The sequence below is a fragment of the Brassica napus genome, chromosome A3 (assembly GCF_020379485.1).
Source record: "Brassica napus cultivar Da-Ae chromosome A3, Da-Ae, whole genome shotgun sequence".
Lineage (NCBI taxonomy): Eukaryota > Viridiplantae > Streptophyta > Magnoliopsida > Brassicales > Brassicaceae > Brassica > Brassica napus.
Window position 1 is genome coordinate 836530 of NC_063436.1, and position 23261 is coordinate 859790.

At 35.6% G+C, this 23261-nt stretch overlaps 5 protein-coding genes across 8 annotated transcripts; 2 read left to right on the forward strand and 3 right to left on the reverse strand.

The window, feature by feature from the left end:
- Positions 1-4941: 4941 nt before the first annotated feature.
- LOC106442983 (type I inositol polyphosphate 5-phosphatase 10-like) lies at positions 4942-7594 on the reverse strand. Of its 2 annotated transcripts, none has more exons than XM_013884603.3 (8): positions 7393-7594; positions 7188-7275; positions 6938-7042; positions 6298-6868; positions 5846-6039; positions 5658-5766; positions 5414-5565; positions 4942-5323 (listed from the first exon to the last, which is right to left on the reverse strand). In XM_013884603.3, the coding sequence occupies exons 1-8, from the start codon at positions 7421-7423 to the stop codon at positions 5173-5175; spliced, it is 1401 nt and encodes a 466-aa protein (XP_013740057.2). In that variant the 5' UTR covers positions 7424-7594; the 3' UTR covers positions 4942-5172. The 2 variants fall into 2 exon arrangements, with proteins under 2 accessions (XP_013740057.2, XP_022566260.2); XM_022710539.2 differs by having other exon boundaries at positions 7188-7307; positions 7393-7564.
- Positions 7595-8295: 701 nt separating this feature from the next.
- On the reverse strand, positions 8296-10279 carry LOC106441331 (translocase of chloroplast 34, chloroplastic). The gene is made up of 7 exons (XM_013883162.3): positions 10180-10279; positions 9696-9822; positions 9495-9602; positions 9295-9419; positions 8885-9218; positions 8619-8780; positions 8296-8536 (listed from the first exon to the last, which is right to left on the reverse strand). The coding sequence occupies exons 2-7, from the start codon at positions 9795-9797 to the stop codon at positions 8426-8428; spliced, it is 942 nt and encodes a 313-aa protein (XP_013738616.2). The 5' UTR covers positions 9798-9822; positions 10180-10279; the 3' UTR covers positions 8296-8425.
- Positions 10280-10439: 160 nt separating this feature from the next.
- Positions 10440-13572, forward strand: LOC106428124 (coatomer subunit delta-like). Its single transcript, XM_013868875.3, has 12 exons — positions 10440-10499; positions 10739-10800; positions 10894-10933; positions 11016-11239; positions 11387-11629; positions 11709-11886; positions 11968-12266; positions 12382-12574; positions 12660-12813; positions 12938-13000; positions 13088-13184; positions 13304-13572. The coding sequence occupies exons 2-12, from the start codon at positions 10798-10800 to the stop codon at positions 13400-13402; spliced, it is 1593 nt and encodes a 530-aa protein (XP_013724329.1). The 5' UTR covers positions 10440-10499; positions 10739-10797; the 3' UTR covers positions 13403-13572.
- Positions 13573-14534: 962 nt separating this feature from the next.
- Positions 14535-16969, forward strand: LOC106442980 (probable protein S-acyltransferase 3). Of its 2 annotated transcripts, none has more exons than XM_013884601.3 (5): positions 14535-14959; positions 15093-15272; positions 15351-15662; positions 16054-16275; positions 16356-16969. In XM_013884601.3, exons 1-5 carry the CDS (start codon positions 14828-14830, stop codon positions 16710-16712), a joined length of 1203 nt encoding a protein of 400 aa, XP_013740055.1. In that variant the 5' UTR covers positions 14535-14827; the 3' UTR covers positions 16713-16969. The 2 variants fall into 2 exon arrangements, with proteins under 2 accessions (XP_013740055.1, XP_022573193.1); XM_022717472.1 differs by having other exon boundaries at positions 14822-14951.
- A 4013-nt stretch (positions 16970-20982) lies between these two features.
- Positions 20983-23105, reverse strand: LOC106428108 (ubiquitin-conjugating enzyme E2 22). Of its 2 annotated transcripts, XM_013868867.3 has the most exons (8): positions 22949-23083; positions 22707-22754; positions 22427-22501; positions 22170-22314; positions 22008-22085; positions 21816-21928; positions 21617-21720; positions 20983-21519 (listed from the first exon to the last, which is right to left on the reverse strand). In XM_013868867.3, the coding sequence occupies exons 3-8, from the start codon at positions 22427-22429 to the stop codon at positions 21192-21194; spliced, it is 771 nt and encodes a 256-aa protein (XP_013724321.1). In that variant the 5' UTR covers positions 22430-22501; positions 22707-22754; positions 22949-23083; the 3' UTR covers positions 20983-21191. The 2 variants fall into 2 exon arrangements, with proteins under 2 accessions (XP_013724321.1, XP_013724314.1); XM_013868860.3 differs by lacking the exon at positions 22707-22754 and having other exon boundaries at positions 22949-23105.
- Positions 23106-23261: the final 156 nt, after the last annotated feature.

Genomic DNA, 23261 nt, shown 5'->3' on the forward strand with positions numbered 1-23261 from the left:
CAACTTAAAGTCAAACACAAAACTAACCTCCTTTTTTTTTGAAAATTGGTTTTGCCCTATTCACCCCACAAGTTCATATAATTTACGAAAATGCCATCAATTTTTTTTTTTTTTTTTTTTCGAAAATGACATCTTTACTCTCTCACCCTCATCATCTTCAAGTAATTACAAGATTGCCATTGTCATCAATACCACAACCACCATGAACAACCAATTTGAAGCTCTTAATGCTCCTAAAATCGATTTACCCTTCTTCTTTTTCCATTCTTGTGAACTAAACACAACATATCTCTCATTTTCTCTCCACAATGAGCTAAAAAAACCCAAGATTTTGATTCTAAAATTTTTATGGTTCATAGAGTCATAAAAGCTAACGATTATGGGTGGGTGACTTCCGTTTGTGATTCTGTGTGCTTGGAGAAGCCTTATGTATGCTAAGGAACTTATCTCACCAATTTAAGGTATGACATCGAGTTTTTTTCCAGATCTGTTCGTCAGACGACTTACTTGGGAAGTCGTCTGGCTGTAGACGACTTACCTTTCAGTCGTCTGGCTGTAGACGACTTACCTGGAAGTCGTCTGGTCAACGCAGAGGTTATTTTTGCAATTGACTTTGAAATCTGTAACCTGAGACGACTGAAAGTTAAGTCGTCTACTATTGTTTGGTTTCAAAAAAAATTCCAAAGAACCTAGACGACTTACATTTCAGTCGTCATAGGTTAGTTTTGTATTTGACTGGATAATTTCAGAAGTTTGACTTCCCCAGACGACTTACATTTCAGTCGTCTGGCGAAAATTAAAATAATAATATTTTTTTTAAAGTAAACGACTTACAATTAAGTAGTCATAGGTTAGTTTTGCAATTGAAAAAAAAAACTTCAAGATTTAATTATACACAGACGACTTATAATTCAGTCGTCCACCAGACGACTTAATTGTAAGTCGTCCAGGATTTTTTTCCGAGATTCTGGTCAAACCTCGTAAATTCTAGACGACTTACATTTCAGTCGTCTCGTGGACGACTGAATTATAAGTCGTCTGTATATAATTAAATCTTGAAGTTTTTTTTTTCAATTGCAAAACTAACCTATGACGACTTAACTGTAAGTCGTCTACTTTTAAAAAAATATTATTATTTTACTTTTCACTAGACGACTGAAATGTATGTCGTCCAAAAAGTCAAACTTCTGAAATAATCTAGTCAAATGCAAAACTAACCTCTGACGACTGAAATGTAAGTCGTCTAGCTTTTTTGGAGTTTTTTTTTAACCAAACAATAGTAGACGACTTAACTTTCAGTCGTCCGAAATAACAGATTTCAAAGTCAATTGCAAAAATAACCTCTGCGTTGACCAGACGACATATAGTTTAGTCGTCTAGACAACTTAGATTGAAGTCGTCTGCGTCTTCTCCACTAGTTTTTAAGTCTTCTACGTTAGTTTTTGAATAACTTGTATTTTTAAGAGTGATAAGTAACTTCAAGATATGTAAAACTCATATTTACAAAATATGTTCTCTCCCTTAGTTTTACTAAATTTGACTAAGTTTTTCAATGCAAACTTATAAAAAATATGATATGCTTTGACTAGTTACTATTGTTTCTTTCCATCTCTTACCAACATTCTTGTTTATTAAGATGAGAAAAAGGCCATTGGAGTTTATTATTGCATATGAGAGATCCAAAGATAAGAAAAAGGCTACTGAAGTCTATTATTTCATTGATTTGTAAATGTGTAAACACATTGTTAGCACATTTAATACATCTTGGAAAACATTATTACTGATTTTACAAAAAATTCACAACTAAAAGAGTATACATGCAATTCATAAAACAGACCACAAACAAAACTATTATAGATCATTCATCTACAAAGATAAGCTTGGATTCCACTTGAGTAGACAAGACCAGACAACTTTTAAGAAGTCCAGACGACTTCTAAGAAGTCCAGACGACTTCCAGGATGTTCAGACGACTTTGCCAGAAGACTTTTAGGAAGTTCGGACGACTTCCAGACAACTTTACAGGAAGTCCAGACGACTTTTACGAAGTCCAGACGACTTCCAGACGACTTCCAGATGACTTCCAGACGACTAACAAGTAAGTCGTCCCAGAAGTCTTCCAGATCTGAAAAACCTGCATATTAAATCCAGATCTGAAAAACCTGCATATTCAAAAACGTTCAAATGGCTTAAAAACAGAAAAAATGAGTGGAAAATTAGATAAATCTACCTTTACAGAACACACAAAAATACATATCTAAAAATAATAGATCTACCTTTAAATTAGTGGAAGATGAGTACCAAATAATTAAAAACCTGCAAAAAAAAATAGATTAGTAACAAAGACATGAGACAAAATTGAAAAATTTATATAAAGTTTGGTGTTTTCAAGTCAAAGAGATTAAAGTGGGTTTGGAGAGTTTTAGTTTGGGAAAAAAGTAAGAACTTTATACAACAAGAAGTTACCAAATGAAGAAAAATCAGACATAAGAACTTACCAAAATGCTCAGAAAAATCCAGACGACTTCCTAGAAGTCCAGACGACTTCCTGGAAGTCCAGACGACTTCCTGGAAGTCCAGACGACTTCCTGGAAGTCCAGACGACTTCCTGGAAGTCCAGACGACTTCCTGGAAGTCCAGACGACTTCCTGGAAGTCCAGACGAGTTCCTGGAAGTCCAGACGACTTCCTGGAAGTCCAGACGACTTTGTCAGAAGACTTCCAAGAAGTCCAGACGACTTCCAGACGACTTTCAGACGACTAACAGGTAAGTCGTCCCAGAAGTCTTCCAGATCTGAAAAACCTGCACATCAAATCCAGATCTGAAAAACCTGCATATTCAAAAACGTTCAAATGACTTAAAAATAGAGAAAATGAGTGGAAGATTAGATAAATCTACATTTATAGAACACACAAAAATACATATCTAAAATTAATAGATCTACCTCTAAATTAGTGGAAGATGAGTACCATTTGATTAAAAACCTGCAAAAGAGATAGATTAGTAAGAAATACATGAGACAAAACTGAAAAATTCATATAAAGTTTGGTGTTTTCAAGTCAAAGAGATTAGAGAGAGGTTGGAGAGTTTTAGAATGATGAACACTACATTTTTGTTGCAGCCATTTGAGAGGAGGAGAGAGAATGTGTAAATTTTTCTTTATATAGGGAGACAACAAATCCAATTAGATTAAATATTTTTGACTCAGACGACTTCCTGGACGACTTACATTTCAGTCGTCTGGTGAAGAAATTAAAACAGACGACTTACATGTAAGTCGTCCAGAAGAGTTTAATATTTTTAGCGGGAAATTAAATATTTTTTGCGGGAAACTAAAATAGAAGACTTTTCAGACGACTTACAAGTAAGTCGTCTGGACGACTGAAATATACGTCGTCCGGGTAAATTATTCAACAGACGACTGAAATATAAGTCGTCCACACCCTAAACATAACCCCTAAACTTAATTATCTAATTAAACACTTCATAAAACCAAATCAAACTTGAAAAGTGTTTACTATACACAGAAATAAACACATATAGGTGAAAACTAATTTTTGAAAAAAACATTTTAGTTTTCCAAAATCTAACCCTAACAATACATACAATACTACAACATATGTTTGACAAACTCCTAAATTAAAGTATTTCATGATTCACTACTTCCACTCATATATCTTCAAAACAAATCAATTTTATCATATCTTAATTTATATCAGTTAAAACTGTTTATAATTACTTGATTTTTATTTTTTACGCATCAAAATATTTTTTACAAGATTTATAAATTATTTTTAAAATAAACTGGTACCAGACGACTTACACTTCAGTCGTCCAGACGACTTCCAACATCTGAGACGACTCAGACGATTTACTGGGGCTATATTCGTAAAAATGGCTTCTGTTTTTTTGTTTGGTCACAAGGGGCTGAGCTGTAATTTCACTAGGCTTTTAGGTTAGTTTTGCATTTGATTCAATTTTGGGTATATGTTTGGAATTAAAATCAAGTTGTGGGTTAGTTTTGGCAAAAACCCCAAAAAAAAGAGAGAAAGAAAATATTTGCACCTTACAACAATGAACGTTAGCAAACAAAGGCTGACATAAGTCGCAACATATTAATACATTGTTTTACTTGATCATATATTCGTATAATGTCAAAATATGACTCAATTACGTAACTAAAAAATTCTATGCTCAATTATACTTGTGATAAGATCTCAAAATTTCTTTTTTTTTTTTTGAAATAGACGACGGCAATGTGTTTATTATTAGGAAAAAACAATATATAATGTTGGAACATTGTATCTCGATAGCCCTTTTTCAAAAAATTAAAAAACCTTGTATCTCGATTCGTATTATATCACATGCAAGTCGACAAGCACAAAAGGAAAAGAAAATCATCATTGAGAGAGTATAAATATCAAAATTCTCTTACAAACAAATTAAAACAAAGCAGTAATGTCTATAATTCATAAAGCAAATACGTAATGATTAATTAGAATGAAGTTAAAATGAATACATGTGTTTTGTCAACAAAAAAAAAAAAGAATACATGTGAGATGATGCGGAGCTTCAGGTCGAAGGAAAGACCCGTCTAAAAGTTTTTGAAATCTTAAATCATCACTTAGTTTGTTACACTTAGAAGTTGGGCCGAAATTGATTATACTATTTCCAAATCTTGGTTACCAGAGAATTGATTCATATTTTAAAACACGTGAATAGTCAAATTACAACCCCAAAAGAGATTAATTAATTTTAAGAGGTCAAACTGCGATAATCTTCTTAACACGGTAGGAACTTACGGAACACATGTGAATACATACATAATCATTTATGGAATATGGATGTATAATCATGCACTAACCTAAAAACACTAAATATTTTTATCATACTATAATATATATAGTGGATATTATGTTTTAAGACATAATATGCAATTTATTAAGCAAATTAAACAGATGATTTTTTATTTTTTGTTTTGTTTTGTTGACATTGCTGATACAAACGAGTTGCGGAGTTTTTGGTTTGGTCGGTCAATATTACCAAGGAAACTATGTCTACTGTCCACCTTTTTCACAACACGCTAGTGAGTAGTGACTATGTTGTAATAACATTTAGAACGGTGTGGCCTTTTTAGTATCTACTAAGATATCTTTCAACAGTTGATGTAAACTATTGTCTCCTAGTTCCGGTTCTACCCTCGCAAACCTCAACGTTGACGACAAACACGGCGCATACCGGCCGGTGATCGGAGAATCTCGACTCGCCGCGAACATACGAGAGCTGCCGGATTCCATCACCATGCCAGAGAATCCTGTCACACCTAAGGAAATAGAGAGAACTCGCTCAGCATTCATTAACCGAACACAAACCAATCAAAATCAAAATATAATGTATCCGGTTAAGACTATACCAGGCGGGAGTTCTTCTCTTATTCTTCTTCTCTTTGGTAGTGTCTCCAGCGTAAGCATCTGAGTTATAAGAGTACTTATAAGTCGGTGCAAAGAAGATTTTGCCTTCGTGCCATCCTTTGAACACTCTTCCTGCGTCTCTCTCAATCTTGAGCTGTAAATTTTCAAAAACCGGTTTAGCTTTTCTTGTTTAGTAATCAACCTAGAAGTTAGTTTCTTGGGTGGAAAGGAACCGTAAAAGGAAACCTGATCTTTATTGAGAAGAGTGTCCCAAGCGTTTTTATCCAAGAGGGACTTTGTTTCTGAGTAACTTAAAGCTATTCTGTAGTTCAAATCTCCAAGCCAGATGACACGACTGAGACAAGAACACCATAAGAAAACAAAAAAAACCGGTAAATATATAGAAGATGATGATCATTGTTCTTAGTTCTTACTCATGTTTGGTGATTCGATGGGGGACACGGGTGAAAGACGTTCTACAGATTCTAGGGAAACTTGTGTTCTTCAGGATCTCAATAACATCAGAGTTTCTGCGACGTTCATCTCCTTCTCTCTCGCCGGAAGCTAGATGACTGCAAATGAAGCAGAAGCTCGTCTTGTAGAGCTGTAAACTCACAGCTATGCATCCCTATGATTATGAAGGAGCAGAAAGAGATCAGAAACAAAGTTTTTTGTGTTTTATTGTTCTGGTTGAAGTGTAACAAAAGACTAAATTAGAGGTCATAAACATTTTTAGGTTAATCTTAATAAAAAAGATCAATAATTTGGGACCATGCGACCTATATATAGTAACTCCATAAAATTTGAAAATTTGGAGGTCAACGCGAATGTTTCATCTGGTTTCCCTCAGAACCGGCCCAAACAAGAGAGTAGTAAAGTACTGTACCTTGTTTCCTAAGCAACCCATGATTCCACGGCTGACACAAGAGATTCTAAGGTGAGTCACATGTTGAATAAGTTCCTTTCTCATCCACACAGTCAAGAATATTCCCACCATTTGCTTTGATGCAACTAGACCATACTTCATCATCATCTGGCTGTTTACAATAGAAGCAACCTTCCCTCCTCCCCCTTCCTCTTCTTCATCATCATCTTCTTCTTCGTCGTCATCAGAGAATAAGTCAGTTTGGTTAACAAGAGACTCTGGACATCTAAAACAAGATTCTCTCCCATACTTTCTCGAAATCTCTTCAGAGAAGGAACTGCAGTTACAGATCTTCAGCTTCCTCCTGCACCCCGTTCTGAAGTTCTCACTGATCTTCTTCAAAGATGGTTTCACAAAGAACATGGACCCAGCGCCAAAAGCTGGTGGTTTTGGAACAAATCTTCCACCAGAGGATGATGATGATGAGGATTTGTTCAAGGACTGGTTGATCATAGATAACCATTTAGCAGCAGGCTCGTTGTCTCCCAGCACAAGAACATTTCCAGCGTTCAATGGAACAATCTCCTGAAAACTAATGAAAAAAAGAAACAAACTCAAGAAACGTATATAATCAAAAAAAAAATCAAGAAAAACAAGTTACCCTAAAACGTATATATCGAACTCGCTGTGGACGTGAAACAAGGAATCAAGATCAAGACCAGAGTGAGGAGACTTTCCTCCCACGTTCCATGTAGCCACAAAGACTCTTCAAAATAATCACAAGACAAAAAAAAAACATTTAGAAAATGAAAACAGAGCAGCTCTGTTTCTAGGGTTTATATAACAAAAGAAGACTTTAATTGTGGAACACGTCAAGAAAATCTATCTACAGAGAAAACATGAACACAGACCTTAAGGACTGGAGTTGTTGAGCAGGCATTGAAGATCTGAAATTGCTTGAAGATAACAGAGATTCAACTACTGTCTCGGATTGATACTCTGCAAAAATCAAAATAAAGTCCAAAAAAAATCTACAAAATATGAGAGAAAGACAAGAAAAATCTGAAGCTACACATAGACAAGCACACACATATATATAGAGATAAATTGACATACTTTTATTAAATATATAGAGTGGATCCGACATGTTTTATTTTGCAAAGATTAAAGGAGATTTTATTTGGAGATTTCTTCTTCAGGTTTGGTCTCCAATGGAACACAAAAGAATTAAAAAGAAACTACTGCAGAAGAGGACATTTCTTATCATTAAATTTGTTTTGTTTTATGCAAATGCTTCGGTGTTCAATCCGTTATTTTCCTTATATTTTATATTAAAAAGAAGAGGTCTTTATCAGGTCAAGAAGCAAAGATAAGAAAGAATTTTTTTAACTATTTGAATGAATATATTCTGAAAAAGTCTGAAATTAAGAACACTGTTCCCTTTCCTTGATACTTATATACCCCTTATTTCTTTTCTTTTTATTAACAAATCCTCATCTTCCTTTTTCATCTCAACTTTTCAATCTCTTAGATGGTGTATAAACTAAGGTTACATTATACAAATGTTACCTTATGAAGCATCCTTTGACCGAACTTTGATTACTTCAATTATAAAGTAACGTTCTTTAGTGCAATATGCATTTACGTATGAATTCTATATGTCGAGAGCCTAGAGCTCTCCAGTTAACTTGATTTGATTTTATTTCTTTCTAGAAAGCATTTCTCCGTTAGTCTGATAGAGTTTTGGTCTTGCAATAAAAAACAAATGAACTCACTGGTAAACTATTTGGCAGATTATATAGATTTGATTTAATTGAATATGACATTTAAGGCATCGGTGCATATTCTGCACGATCAAAACCAAGTTGGTGCGATATTCTTTGAAGATGATGTTAATTATCATATCTTTACTACAAGACAGGTAAGATGCGTTTTTGTGGATTAACAAAACCAATTGGATTTCTTTAATTAGTTTTATTCATTTCATATTTTACCTTCCTTTTTCTGCAAACATAACACTTGGCAAAATCATCTAATCACACCAAACCGGTAGATACCAAAAAAGTACAAAATTACTCAAAGATATAATAAAAGCTTCGGTGTCGTTACAGAAATTTCTCAAAAGACAGACAAAACCAAAACCGGAGTTTTAAGACCTTCGGCTTGCTGAACCGGAGTCTCGCATCTCCCACGCCGGTTTACTCTCTCTAGATACATCAGACTTGATAAATCTAACCAGTGGCTTCATCACTAACAGGTACTGCAAATTCAAAACCATCAAAACATGAATCATGAAACAGTATGCAATTAAACAGTTTATTCTGAGCAAACTAGAGGCTTACTTGGAATGCAAAGATTAATGGAATCAGTCGTTTTCCTCTTTCGTTTGGGTTTGGCCCTTCCACAAGTTTCTTGTCAACGTGAATCGACTTGTTGCCATTAAAGGAGATCTCTGTGATTGTCTTGAACAGATTTGGGATCCAACTAGTTCCATCTGGAAGAATCTGTCACAGGTTTGGAAGAAACAAATCACAAGATTATATTGGACCAACTAAAAGAATGCAAGAAAATAGATAAAAAATGGAAGAAAGAAACCAAACAAACTCACCTTTTCGTCGCTTTCATTCTTATGACACCTTCCACTGTTCTCAACAAGTATGACAGGAATCAACGAACCCTGCATATCCTGTTTCTTCAGCTGAGCGGCACCACGGATCAGTTTCAGAAGAGCATCAGATCTTCTGGAGACAAAGAGATCATAGTTTAATCCATCAGGTGGAGAGAACTGAGCATGACTGAGGACAAGAGCAGACTTCTTCCATATCTCTTTACCAAATGCATCTGTTATAGCCATCACCACCTGCCTATCCAAGTCATCAACCCGGTATACATCCAAACGGTCCACGTATAGTAACACATCTATAGTCTTGTTCAGGAGAAATCTGTTCAAGAACAATCAAAATTACTAATGATGATTAATAAAATTAGGAGGAGTGAGTCAACAACATACATACATACCGTTTGATAAGGTTGACGGCTTGATCATTAACGTATCCTCCCTCAATAAGACCAGGAGTGTCGATGATGTTTACTGTAAAACCTGACCGTGAGCGAGAGACCAAGGTCGGTCTCAGTCCTTCAGACTATAAATAAGAAAAACAAACACTTTTAACTAACAGTGATGAAGAAAGAGATGAGAAGAGGACTGAACATGGTACCTGGAAAGTACTGACTGCAGCAGCTCTCTCGCCTATAACTGAATTAACAGTTGAAGACTTCCCAACACCGCCTTTCCCCATTACAAGTACTGTTAGCGAGCTCACATCCTACACCATTTTTATTTTATCTCTTCAAACATTAACCAGTGATAACATTACACAAGTAGAAAGCGTATGAAGCTAGAAATAAAGAATAGGAACCTCTTCTTTGAACTTCTCAAGGATCTCAAGCAGCTTAGATTGAGTAGCAGATGGGAACTGCTGAATACCGATCCATTCACGAGACATTAGCAAAGCTGCCATGTACACAAACAACTCCTTCCTTGTCCTACACGTTGAAAGCAAAGAGAAGACTCAATCATCTGCTAGAATCTACATAATCAGTTTGATTTCGCTGCCTTGAATCAAGCCTAGGACTTTTTCTATCAAGTGGAGTCTCTGGGAACCATAAAGTAGATAACTTTATTACTAAACAACGAAAACCCTTGAGCCAGTTCTCTTCTAGATCTCCTTATAGGAACATAACAATCTCATTGCTTCAGAAAGCATCACTGATCATACCAAGAACTAATAACTTAAGCACTGATTAAGTTTCACTAATCGGGTACTGACAAATCCTAAGAACTGGGTCAAAAACAGATCAACTGAGCATGCTTGTAAGTGAAAAAGAGACAGAGATAGTGACCTGTCGGAGCTTGAGTTATCAGTCGCCGGATATTAGCTGACCTCGTATCGAATTAAAACCCTAGGAATGATGAAATTGACTTTTCAAAGGTTGATTAATTGCTTCAATCAATGTCAACCGGACTAAACCGAACATCGGTCAAGCAGACTAAACCAGCTGTGAAAAATTAGTATAAGATGGGCTTAAAGGCCCAATAATAAACTGAATCGGCCCAGAACAGTTCTTAACACACTATATATTTAATCGAAACTAACTCCTATCATCTTTTTTTCTAATTACTTAGCGAGCTCCTGCGAATCGCGTTTGATCAGAGTCTCTTGGTAACGTCTTCTTCTCTAGCTCTTCGTCTCTGATTTTGATTCTACAGTTACGTTTCTCGATAATGTGCCTCTGATACTCTTAGATCCGATCCGTTGGCTCTGCAGGATTCTTTAGTTTTTTTCGTTTTGATTCGTTAGTCGAGTCTATCATAGTGTTTCGTTTCGTTAGATATCATCACTGTTACTCGATTTATGATTCTGAATATCAAATCTCGTTTGATCTCGTGTTTGTATTCCAGATTCACACTACCGTTCTTATAGCTGCTGAGATTGTTGCAGCCTGAAAATCAAATAAAAAATGGTATAGAGTTTCTATTTGATTATACATTTTGTTGTTGTGAATTTTTTATTGTTTTTTTTAGTTTTCTAGTTTGTAACCTTTTGGTTTATCTAGGTCGTGACTAATGCCTCCATTGTGACCAAATCTGGAAAAGGTGAATGATTCTTGTATTACAAATTCTCATTCCACAATTATCGTTTTTTTTTTCATTATTTTTTGGTTGTTTTTTTTTACAGTGCTTGTTTCTAGACAATATGTGGACATGTCCCGTATTGTGATTGAAGGCCTGCTTGCAGCTTTTCCTAAACTGGTTGGCTTGGAGAAGCAGCATACTTATTTTGAGACAGAGAATGTGCGATATGTGTATCAGCCTATTGAAGCTCTCTTCCTGCTTCTTGTTACTACTAAGCAGAGTAACATTCTTCAAGATCTCGACACCCTCAGGCTGCTCTCCAAACTTGTATGCTTTCTTTCTTCTTTTATACGTTTCATTCGAGTAGTTTATTTCCTTGAGTCTGCATGTGTATTACTGAGTGTGCCTCCTTCTGCTAGCACCTTATCTTCACTCAAGTGTGGGCATGCCTTTTGATTATTTGGCTGTTTATAGGTACCTGAGTATTGCATGTCTTTAGATGAAGAAGGGATTGGCAGGGCTAACTTTGACCTGATACATGCTTTCGATGAAGTCATATCACTTGGGCACAAGGAAGATGTGACGGTTGCCCAGGTGAAGCAGTACTGTGAAATGGAAAGTCACGAGGAGAAGTTGCATAAACTGGTAATGCAGAGCAAGATCGATGACACTAAAGACGTGATGAAGCGTAAGGCTAACGAGATTGACAAAAGCAAGGTACGTACATGACAGGAGAGCACCCTGTTTCTTGTGTTATATTTGTAACTCTTATTAATATTTCATATGGAATTCCCAGATTGAAAAGACTAGAGGTGACAAGGGAGGGTTTTCGTCTAGGGGTTCAATGGGATCTGGAAGACTTGACAGTAGTTTCAATGACTTGAACATATCTCAAGGTGGTGGCGGTGGTTATGGTAGTGGTACTGGATTTGGCATGGTTTCAGATTTTGATCCGCTCACTACCAAGGCGAAAGGTTAGTGTGGTGCTTCACTGATCCTGAGTTTTCCTGATATACTTCAAATAATCATCTTTTTAATCGTTCTTAATCTCACAGATAGATCACGGTCTTCCGTCACTGCTCCTCCTAAGAGTTCTGGCATGAAACTTGGCAAGTCGGGAAAGAACCAGTTAATGGAGTCCCTTAAAGCCGAAGGTGAAGACATCATTGAAGATGTTAAGCCTACTGGGCAAACTAGAGCAGCTGTCGCACTTCCTACTGATCCTTTCACATTAACTGTCGAGGAGAAGCTCAGTGTCGCATTGAGACGCGATGGTGGAATCAGTAGCTTTGATGTGCAGGGAACCCTCTCGCTTCAAATTCTTAACCAAGAAGATGGGTTTGTCCAAGTTCAGGTAATCCAACTTCCATTTATTTCTAAATCTATTTCCAATGTGTCTGCCAGGCCTTTTACAGTGTTCTCGAGTTTTTTTTTTGTTATGAGACTTTCTATCTTTACTTTGTTTTCAGATTGAAACTGGTGGAAACCCTGAAATTCGTTTCAATACTCATCCCAACATCAACAGAGAACTCTTTAATAGCGAGAGTATTCTTGGGCTGAAGAGACCTGATCAGCCATTTCCCACTGGTCAAGGTGGAGGTGGTGTTGGTCTTCTGAGGTGGAGAATGCAAAGAGCAGACGAGTCGATGGTGCCACTAACAAGTAATGCTTTTGGAGATTAGCTTTGAGAGGTTTACATTTTAAATGTTTGACCCAATTATCATGGAAAACGTTTGTGCTGGTGCAGTCAACTGCTGGCCTTCAGTCTCTGGAAACGAGACATATGTGAGCATCGAATACGAAGCCTCATCCACGTTTGATCTAACTAATGTTATCATCTCCGTACCTCTTCCTGCTCTGAGAGATGCACCAATCGTTAAACAATGTGATGGAGACTGGAGGTTTGAGAATTGATCATACTTTAATGTTTCTCTCTCTGGTCATTCTGGTTTTGAGATGCAACTTATAATTGTCTTATCTAAGTCATAAGAACCTAACCAACCACACCTTTGTGAATGATATCAGGTACGACTCAAGAAACTCTGTTCTGGAATGGTCTATACTTCTTATCGACAACTCCAACCGCAGGTAAGTGCATGATTAAAACATCTGTTATATTAGTAGATCTTTTATTTATCTAGATATAAGTATGAACAATGAAAAAAACATGTGTAGTGGGTCGATGGAGTTTGTTGTGCCACCATTTGATTCATCGGTGTTCTTCCCCATATCTGTTCAGTTTGCAGCCACCAGTACATACAGTGGCTTAAAGGTATGAGACTTTAAAAACAAATCCAAATTCCATCTGAGAATTAAGACATCAAAAAGAGCTCATTAATGTTGGATTATTACATACAAATGAGAACTGTGTTAATCATAACGGTGGTGCAGGTGACGGGGATGATTCCTCTGAGAGGCGGTAGTGGTGGTGTGACTCCAAAGTTTGTGCAGAGGACGCAGCTGATTGCACAGGATTACCAAGTCGTATGAGACGGCTCTGTCATTACTTTTTGTTTACTGCTTCTAAACTAGTTTCTTTATCGACTTTATACTAAGACAATAATACTATACATATATACATTATTGTTATGGTTTCTTTCTCGACTTGCTTGATTTGTCAAGCTTAACTACTTTTCTATATTCTAGATTTCGCTATTCTACTTTTAGTTCTAAAGTAAAACCATAATAACTCCTCGCAGTTTGTTGACACCCAAGTTTCATGATTGTTATTTATAATAATAGTAATTTTATGAGTATTCAGAAGAAAAAAGAATCTGTCAGTGTTCTCATTTGATGAGCTTTTGCTTCTAGTAGGGGTGGGCATTTTACCCGAAATCCGAAGTGGCACCCGAACCCGATCCGAAAAATCCGAACCGAAATCCGAACCAAAATAGCAAAATATCCGAACGGGTATTGAATTAGGAGAGATTGGATATCCGAACCCGAACAGGTAATATCCGAACCCGAATGGATATCCGAAAATAACCGAACATATGATAATTAATCTTATATTTATAGTTTACATCTTTCATTTTATATAAAATATTTATATTGATACTACACATACTTTAAATTCATATGATATACATACAATTACGTAGAAGATGATTTGCTATTCGCTTAAAATGCATGTCAAACTTCTTATTTCAGCAATTAACAAAAAGTTACATCCAAAATTTAAAAACAATAACCAAATTAATGTCTTTTTAGTTTGAAAATGTTATGTCCAAATATATTAACTATGCAATCTATTAAAAATAAAAAATAGTTAAGTGAAAAGTTATATATTTAAATACAAGAAATTTGAGAAATGAAAATTTTCATTTTTTTTTCTTCAAAATCTAAATATCCGAACCCGATCCGAAATAACCGAAACCGAACTTAAAATACCCGAATCCGACCTGAAGTACAGAAATACCCGAACGGGTTCTACACCTCTATACCGAAATACCCGAAAATCCGAAATACCCGATCCGAACCCGAACGGGTACCCGAACGCCCACCCCTAGCTTCTAGACAGCCAACAAAACAAAGTTTTATCTTTCCAGCACTTCCTCTTTTTTTTCTATTATTGTTTCATCCTAAATTTATTTTCATTTGAAAAATTACCGATTATCTTGGAAACTATTAGAGGACTACAAAACTTGTTAGAGAGAGAGAGACAGACAAAAACTGCAGAGGATTGGTTTGCAAAGGATTATTAAGGAAAGAACAAGAAAAAAAAAGAGAGATAATTAAATAACAAGATAGAGAAATCCCCAAAACCCATGATTTTTTCCCTTTAATTTGGTTGATACCAAATAAAAAATAGAAAATTTATGAAAACGCAGTTCAAATTTTAGAATCTCTTAGAAAAAATTTCTTTTTGAAAATAGGCTTCATGTGTGGGTTTGTGAGAGAAGGGGTAAACAGAAAATGCAGAGGGAGATAATGAGCAAGAAGAAGAGTAGTCAGGTTCATTGTCTTCCCTCTGGTGATCTCATGACGGCTTCTACTTCAAAACGCATTCCTGAGATCAGATTGTACAAAGCCTGGAAGGGTAACAACGTAATAATTTACATATTCTTTCTTCCCTTTATTTCAAATGTTCTTATTTTACCTCCAACCTATTAGATGTTGGTCTTTTACAATGCCAAGATTATATAAATAATGATATTTGATTCTGCTCTTGTTGCATCAGCGATTTTTCTGTGGTGGGAGGCTAATCTTTGGTCCTGATGTATCATCTCTCTTTCTAACCTCCTTCTTGATTGGAGCTCCTGCCCTTACATTCTGCATAAGGATGCTCTTCTGGATCCGAAGAGGCGACCCTTCCTTCAACTACACCGTTCTGACTTCAGGATTTATCCTCACCCTCTTGGTTTAACCTCCTTTCTCTTCAACTTGTTCAATCATCTTCCTTCCTTAATGCTGATTATCTTTGCATCCTTTTCTGTAGGACTTTATGTTTCTATTGTTGACATCAGCTAGGGATCCAGGAATCATCCCCAGGAACAAAACATCAATGAATCTTGAAGATGGCTCAGAGAGTTCATTGACACAATCTATGGAATGGGTCAACAACAAAACTCCTCATCTCAAGGTTCCTAAAACGAAAGACGTTTTCGTTAACGGCTACACTATCAAAGTCAAGTTCTGTGATACTTGCTTGCTATACCGTCCACCACGCGCATCTCACTGCTCCATATGTAATAACTGTGTCCAACGCTTTGATCATCATTGTCCATGGGTCGGACAATGCATTGCCCGTGTAAGTTCCCTACACTTCTTGATCATATATACTACCTCGGTTCTTTTAAACTAAATTTTCTATTGTTTTCAGACGTTATATTCTTATTATAAATACATTATTTTTTACAATTATCAATTTCCAATAACTTTCATCCAATAGCAATTTAATAAACTCAATAAATTTTTAATTTCTGCATAGAAAACATAAAAATCTTGTGAAACAATTTTTTTTTAAAACATCTATCATAAATGCATTATTTTTTACAACTATCAATTTTAATAAATTTCAACCAATAACAATTTAATAAATTCAATTAATTTTCTTAAACTTAAAAAAAAAATTAAGAAAAAAAAACATGTGAAACAATTTTTTTTTTCTACAACATTTATCTTGTGTGAAACTTTTGCAGAGAAACTACCCTTTCTTCATATGCTTCATCTCAACTTCAACATTGTTATGCCTATATGTCTTTGTGTTCTCTTGGATCAATCTAATCAGACAGCCTGGGAAACTATGGAGGACAATGTCTCATGATATAGTCTCTGTCATTCTTATAGTCTATACATTCGTTGCTGTCTGGTTCGTTGGTGGCCTAACCATTTTCCACTTCTATCTAATGTCAACAAATCAGGTAGGGAACATACTTTAAATATCTTGTTATCTTACTTACCTTTGACATCTTTCTTGTGTTGTATCTACTTTTTTTTGCAGACAACTTATGAGAATTTCCGGTACCGTTATGACAAGAAAGAAAATCCTTACAAGAGAGGGTTACTAAAGAACGTTAAAGAAGTGTTCTTCGCCAAGATACCGCCTTCTCAACTAGATCTCAGAGCAATGGTACCAGAAGAAGATGACATGACAATAGCATCTGAGTATCAATCAGAGTATAGTTCATCAGTCAGATATGATTCAGAAATGGGAGGCAAGCTCACTAATCGGGATAGTCCAAAGAAGCTTCCTATGCGTGCAAGAAACTTAGATAATATTGACCTTAGTGATGACTATGACAAATCTCTGGCTACTAGAGATGATGTTTCTCTTGATCTTTCTTCTCATCTCAACTAGACTTGCTGCAAGTAATTGCAATGAAGAGACCTCCTGATGTTGTATCATTTTTGTCTATATTGTCAAGAACATTCTGATGAAACTTGTGTAACAAAAATTACAAACGACTGGAGGTTTGATGTATGTGTCATTGTCATGTATAAGAATCAAAACTGTAGACTTAGAACACCAAAATATTAAACATTCGGTTGGATTGGCAAAAATTGTCTAAAAGATATGTTGTTGTCTAACTTTTCTATTATATTAATTTAATTAAATTGGTCTTTCCTGCTACTGTTTATTAGCAATGAACCTCTGTAACAAATTGGCGCTAGAGCCTTCACTCTTGTGTCTCAGTAACCAAATTAACTACCAAATTTAGAATCCGATTAAAGATCAAAACCGGTTTACATGTCGAGTTGTGGTTCAGGGCTACATTATAATTGACCACCTAATATTTGTTACACTTCTATTAAAACAGGGCTGCATTTATACAGTAGAATTAATTAGTACTTATGGAACCTTTTAAGTAGTTTTGATATTTGTTTGTAGTGAACTCTACCTCAACCCATCCTGCTTTCTTTTCCTGGCTGACTGTTTGCTAGAATGCTGCTGTCAAAGTTGAAAGATTTGTATGTTCGTGACAACTGCTACTCAAAACATTTTAACTAAGGAATGTTGTTTCCTGGTGGGTTGCCAGAGTCTTACTTGTTCATAAAAAAAGTTCTAAATTAGTCATCTTCATCTTTGTTTGACTTATTCCTTCTGAGTCACTGAATCTATGGTTTGGAAAAGCAAAACTTAACCGGTAGGGACAAAACATACTCGTTTGTTTGAATCTCTGACATGTCTGAGGTGGTCAAAGACCCACTAGTTTGCTTGTAAAGGTTTTGTTTTATTAACAGAGATCTGACAATTTAAGTGCTTAGTGGAGTAGGACTATTGTTCAATCATAACCAAATTTGTATTTCGAGATTTAGAGACCAATTAACAATAAGATTTGTCTCTGGTTTGATAGTTGTATTCTTATCAAAGATTTTGTTTCAGTGAGATATGTCCCTGGTTTGATAATGGTATTCTTATCAAAGAAATTTAAGATTTCTAAATTTGTTTTAATGACATATGTCTCTGGTTTGATAATGCAACCGTTTTTGTTAAAAAAAATCAGATGTTTAAGATTTCTGCTTTGTGTACAAGCAGAAGTCGACCGTCACTGTTTGTGGATAATGAAGCAGAAGGTGATGTTCCTGATCATGCGGAAACCATTAAAAGGCTTCAGAAACGTTGTTCATCTGTTGCCTTCGGCTGAAACTGCTAGAGCCAAGAAGAAGGTTATTTTTACTTCTACCTAGATATATGTGAGTAGTAGTAACTCGAGCATGTTAATTTTCGTTTGTATGTGTGGATAACTTTTTGCTGTCTGTGTTGTTTAATGAAGCTTGATAAGCAACACCATGAGGAACTGAAAATGGAATTGACGGAAAGTGCAGTTAATGTTAGCACCTTTGTGATTGAAGAATCAGTCCCTGATGCAGAAGCCAGATAAAATTGCTCAAAATGAGGCTGATATTGCCCACATTGATGAAGTTCCATGTGTAACTGCTGCCAGATTGTAAGAGACATATAACCGTTGAACACCTGATTGCAAATGGTGTTACATTTTCCTAATGCTAGCTAGTCGTAGAATGATAAATTGGTCTTTTAGTTATTGGTTAGTAGTAGTACTATTACTTCATACATCATCATCATTTCCTAGCTTCGTCCAAAACCTGTGCATTCTTGCAAATGTGTATTCACTATTCATCCCTTTCAACTCTTCTGATTAATAAGGTAGTACTTGTTGAGACATTTATGGCCATGGATCAACCAGTTGCTGACTACAATACCGAAGCTACCGGACTCACTGCGGCAGATGTTGAAGGACATGTAACTCTACATATGGCATATGTGCAGGTACACGACTGTTTTATTTGAGTGTATGTTTACATGAACTTATTGAACTGTGGTTTTCTTTTTCTTTTTCTCTCTCTTGTGTTTACAGATAACATTGCGGAGAATAATTTCTCTACATCATGTTTTGGTAGGTCACCATTTGAACAAGCATCTAGAATGTACTTTACAAAAAAAAATTGTTCAATTGATGATTCCCGTTCTCTTTTTTTTTTAATTAGTTAAAATCATTGATTTCTATTCCTTCCGTTTCATTTTAATTGTCGTTGTAGATCAAATTTTTTGTTTCTAAATAAGTGTCGTTTTCTGATTTTAATGCTAAATTCATTGACAAGATTCTCCTGTTTATTTTTCTATTGGTTGAAATATGGTTAGATGTATAGGTAATAATGTTTTTATTTTGAAAATATACAAAATTAAGTGTTTTCTTAAACTATGCATAAACCTAAAACGACAAATAAAATGAAACGAAAGGATTATTAGGTTTGAAGATGTACCACGCAAGAATTATTGATACATCGCTCGTTGTGGGTAATGGCCTAAGGCGTACGTTGGAACAAGTTAAAAATGCAATGCACATTAAAAGAGTTTTTCTTCTTTCTGTGTATTTTGATTGATCTCTCTTAATTTTTTTTTAATTTTTAATTTTGGCTTCTTCTAATGGTTTCAGGCTTTAGGTATGACTGGTAGTCGTAGAGTCGAGCAAGATTGTAAGGCAGCAGCAAAGGAAGTATTGACAATCGTACGAGGCATACAATCAGGCACTTTTTTCCCTTTAAAGATTTAATGGACCGAGGGAGGAAAATTGAAGCCGCAACTCACGAGAATACGTAGGGAAAAGAACACCAAGTTTTATTTTTTTAGTTGCATGGGTTTAGACATTTATAACCTTAGTTAAGTGATGCTTTACAGTCAAATCAAAATGAACTGAAGTTGAAGTTGTAGTATATCCTCTGCATCTGAAGTTCTATTATATTTCCATGTGATTCTAGTTTCATGCATTGATTTTCTTTGGATGTTTGCTGCTTTCATCCTATGTTAACTTGTTCATTCAACTCTCATATGAAAACGGTTCCAATGACACGTAAAAGGGAGCAGCAACAGATGAGAAGGGTAATATGTCTTATCACTAAAGCTGAAATTCTCATGGACACAACGAGGATGACGAGAACTTTGGAGAGGCTTGTGTGTCCTCTGTTTATTGTAAATCAGGGGAGAGAAACATACTATATGTTACCTAAGTAATTGCACAAGTTTTGGACGAAGCTAGAAAATGATGATGACGTATGAAGTAGTAATACTACTACTAACCAATAACTCAATCACAAATGTGCTAACATTAACTGCACTTCACGTCAATTCCATTTTCAGTTCCTCGAGATGTTGCTTATCAAGCTTCATTAAACAACACAAACAACAGAAAGTTATCCACACATACAAAAGAAAGTAATCCGCACATACAAAAGACAGTGTAAAGATACCTGATCATGGGTACAAGCGAAAACCTTAATAGGAGCTTCAGTCACATCTTCACAGAGAACCATATCCGTGAAAAGAGATATTATGACGTCAGGATCCCTCCAACCCATATGATGCTCTTGGCCTTTAACAGACCTATCAAGACCTGCTATGGGCAAGTTACTTCCGGTTACAACCCAAGACTGTAGTAAAGAAAAGAAAATTATAATTATTTTCCCAAAGATTTAGATTTATATGAAAAACAACTACCAATAACACAAACCAATCTATTTTTGTTACATTTTAACACCCTACATATTTTCTCTTTTTTCTATTATATTAACAATTTCCAATGATTTTGTTTAATAAAAGTGAACGTCCCACTAATTTTATTTCATATTGTTATTTTCTTGATGTGATTAATTTTAATAGAACTTTCAGATTTCAAAATTATTATCAAAATTCATTTTATTTAAAAGCTATAAACATTTTTTAAACTATTGTAAAATATCTAACTAAAATTTATTAAAACTAGTAAAAATTATAGTAAAAAGTGTGCTTTTGTTGTATCCAATGAAACAATTCTTATTTATAGAGTACTAGTGTTGACTCCATGCTATGCATGTGAATACTTTTTTATCATAAAAGACCAAATTTCAGTTATTTATAACCAAAATTACATGTATAACAAAAATTTCATTTATCAAAGGGAGATGAATATACATAAACAAACCAATAACACACAAACATATAAAAATAAAATAAGACTTTTTTGTGAAAAAAATGCATTGATCTTAATTAGCTAGCTGAATACAAATATTAGTTTGAAGTTTTTCACTTCTTTATCTTTTCTTCTTTAAGTGTTTCTTTTCTCTCATAAATCTTAACATGCAATCTATGGTTTCTTTGTCTGATTACATTCAGTATTCCAAAACAATTTTACAAATCTGATTAAACAGTAAAAACAACATGTAACAAAGAGACATTATTGTACGAAAGCAAATCAACAGATAATTCCAATACAAAAAAAAACAAAAATAATTAAGTTATAAAAGTTATCAAACTCTTTAGTTTGAGAAGTAGCATGCATCATCACAGTCTCCTCAAGCTCTTCTTTCTAGCGTCTACCTTCTTCTTGTCTGCCTGCACCTTGGCCAAACCGGCTTCCCTTTTCTGGGTCGTAGTGACCACACTCGCAGAACCTGCTGCTGCTAAAGAATTGTTAGCCACTTCTTGTTGGTCTTGGCCACTCGTTGTTGTTGTTACTCTGTTGATGTCTGCCACTGAGGAGGGTATTGCAGAAGCAGCACCAGGCGTCTCGTTGTTGTTAGTCTGGCCAACGTTTAGAGCCGTCGTCGACTCTGAGATAGCTCCCGTCTTGAACTTAGGTTTTGGTTTAGCATGGATACCCGTGTAAAGCCTGCATACAAACAAGTCCAGTCAATTTCAACTCAAAACGGCATTCATTCATTTCTTTGTCCAAACAACATATGAAAAACCAAAGTAGATGGACTCACCGAGCATGCCTAGCATACTCTTCATAGTTCTCAAGTAGCATCTTTCCAGCCTGTTCGTTTAGTGCAGATTCTGGAAACGGCTCGATCAGTAAGCACCTCACTACCTGTTAACATGTACAAACACACACGAAAAAAAAAACTGAGTCTCAAGTATTAAGCACTTTAAGCAATGAAAACATAAGTGGTAAAGGAGACTTACAGAGAGGACATGTCTTAATCCAAGACTAGGATTCCAATCTTTCTTAAGCGTGTTAACGCAGATCTCTCCATTAGAAGCAATATTGGGATGGAATATCTTTGTCATGAAGTAGCCTACAATGGCAAGCAGACCCAAGAGATCATTAAAAAACTTAACATTTTAGTGGTCCTTCAACTTAAGTGAGATGCATACCTTTAGGCGGGGAATGTGGAAAATCATGAGACAGTGCCAACTTCATACGGAAAAGCCCATTCTCATAAGGAGTCCCAACTGTAAGCAACATTTTACTTTTAAAATACATTCAACATTGTAATCGTTCACGGTGGAATTGAAAGGGGATATATGGTAGTGCACCTGGTCCTTCAATGTCAGCACATATCTGTGAGAAATCCTCGTCATTGACAACAACCTTGATGCCTTCCGGAGGAGATTCGTCAAGGCTCTTGAGTTCCTTGGCGAGCTGCCTGATAACATTGGGTGGTAGATTCTCATTACTTCCCTGAGCATTCCAAAACACCCATCAAAATAAAGAAAGACAGATCAGAAACAGGTAATCTTCAAAGGCATTTCATAAGTTTCAAAGTAAGAACTATACAGAGAGTGAGAGTTACCATGGAGAATACTAAGAAGTAACTAACTGACTGATCAATTCCTTTTCAGGTCTTCAAGACTCAAATGCGATCAACCTGAGGCAAAACCACAACACACAAAAAAGGGGTTAATGCTTAGCTTCCTCAACAAACTAACATTCAGTATTAACATTTCATCAAGTCATAGATTCATCTCAACAACAAAGAACCCATTGAAACTTAGGCCATTGAACAAATCGATGAGGTAAACAAAAAAGGTTTAAACTTTGATCTCTATAAGAAGAGGGGAAGTGAATCCGACCTAAATAAGTGCGAAACCAATGAAGAAAGACATCGCTTGAGGAAAACCCTACAAATGAAAATTGGGATCTAGCTTAATCGTATCAAGGGTTTCCAATAAAAACTCAATTCGGGGTAAGATGTATACGAAAATCGAAGAGATCCGAAGAGAGAGAGAGAACATATACAAAGCAAAGAATCACTTCTCACGTCGAACAGAGAAGAGAAGAAAGACGATGAAATGTTCATCGGAAATCAAATTACCTTCGCACGAAATCGAGATAGGACGCAGAGAGTGAAGAAAGGCGATCCCTTTCTCTTCTACGAGTAGTTGAAATCGAGAAGAGCGGAGAAGAGAGAGAGTTCAATTATTGTAATTTTATACGAGAGAGAAGAGAGAGATGGCTTTATTATTAAAAAGAAAATTAAAGGAGCGTATCTACAAAAGAAAGAAAATGGAGGGTACTTTTGTAAATACTATGCCAGCCTGGAACTGACCGTTAGTATGTCTTCTTCTTCTACTTCACACCCGCCAAACTATTTAGGTAGCCGTTACTTAATGTCAGGTGTTCTTCAA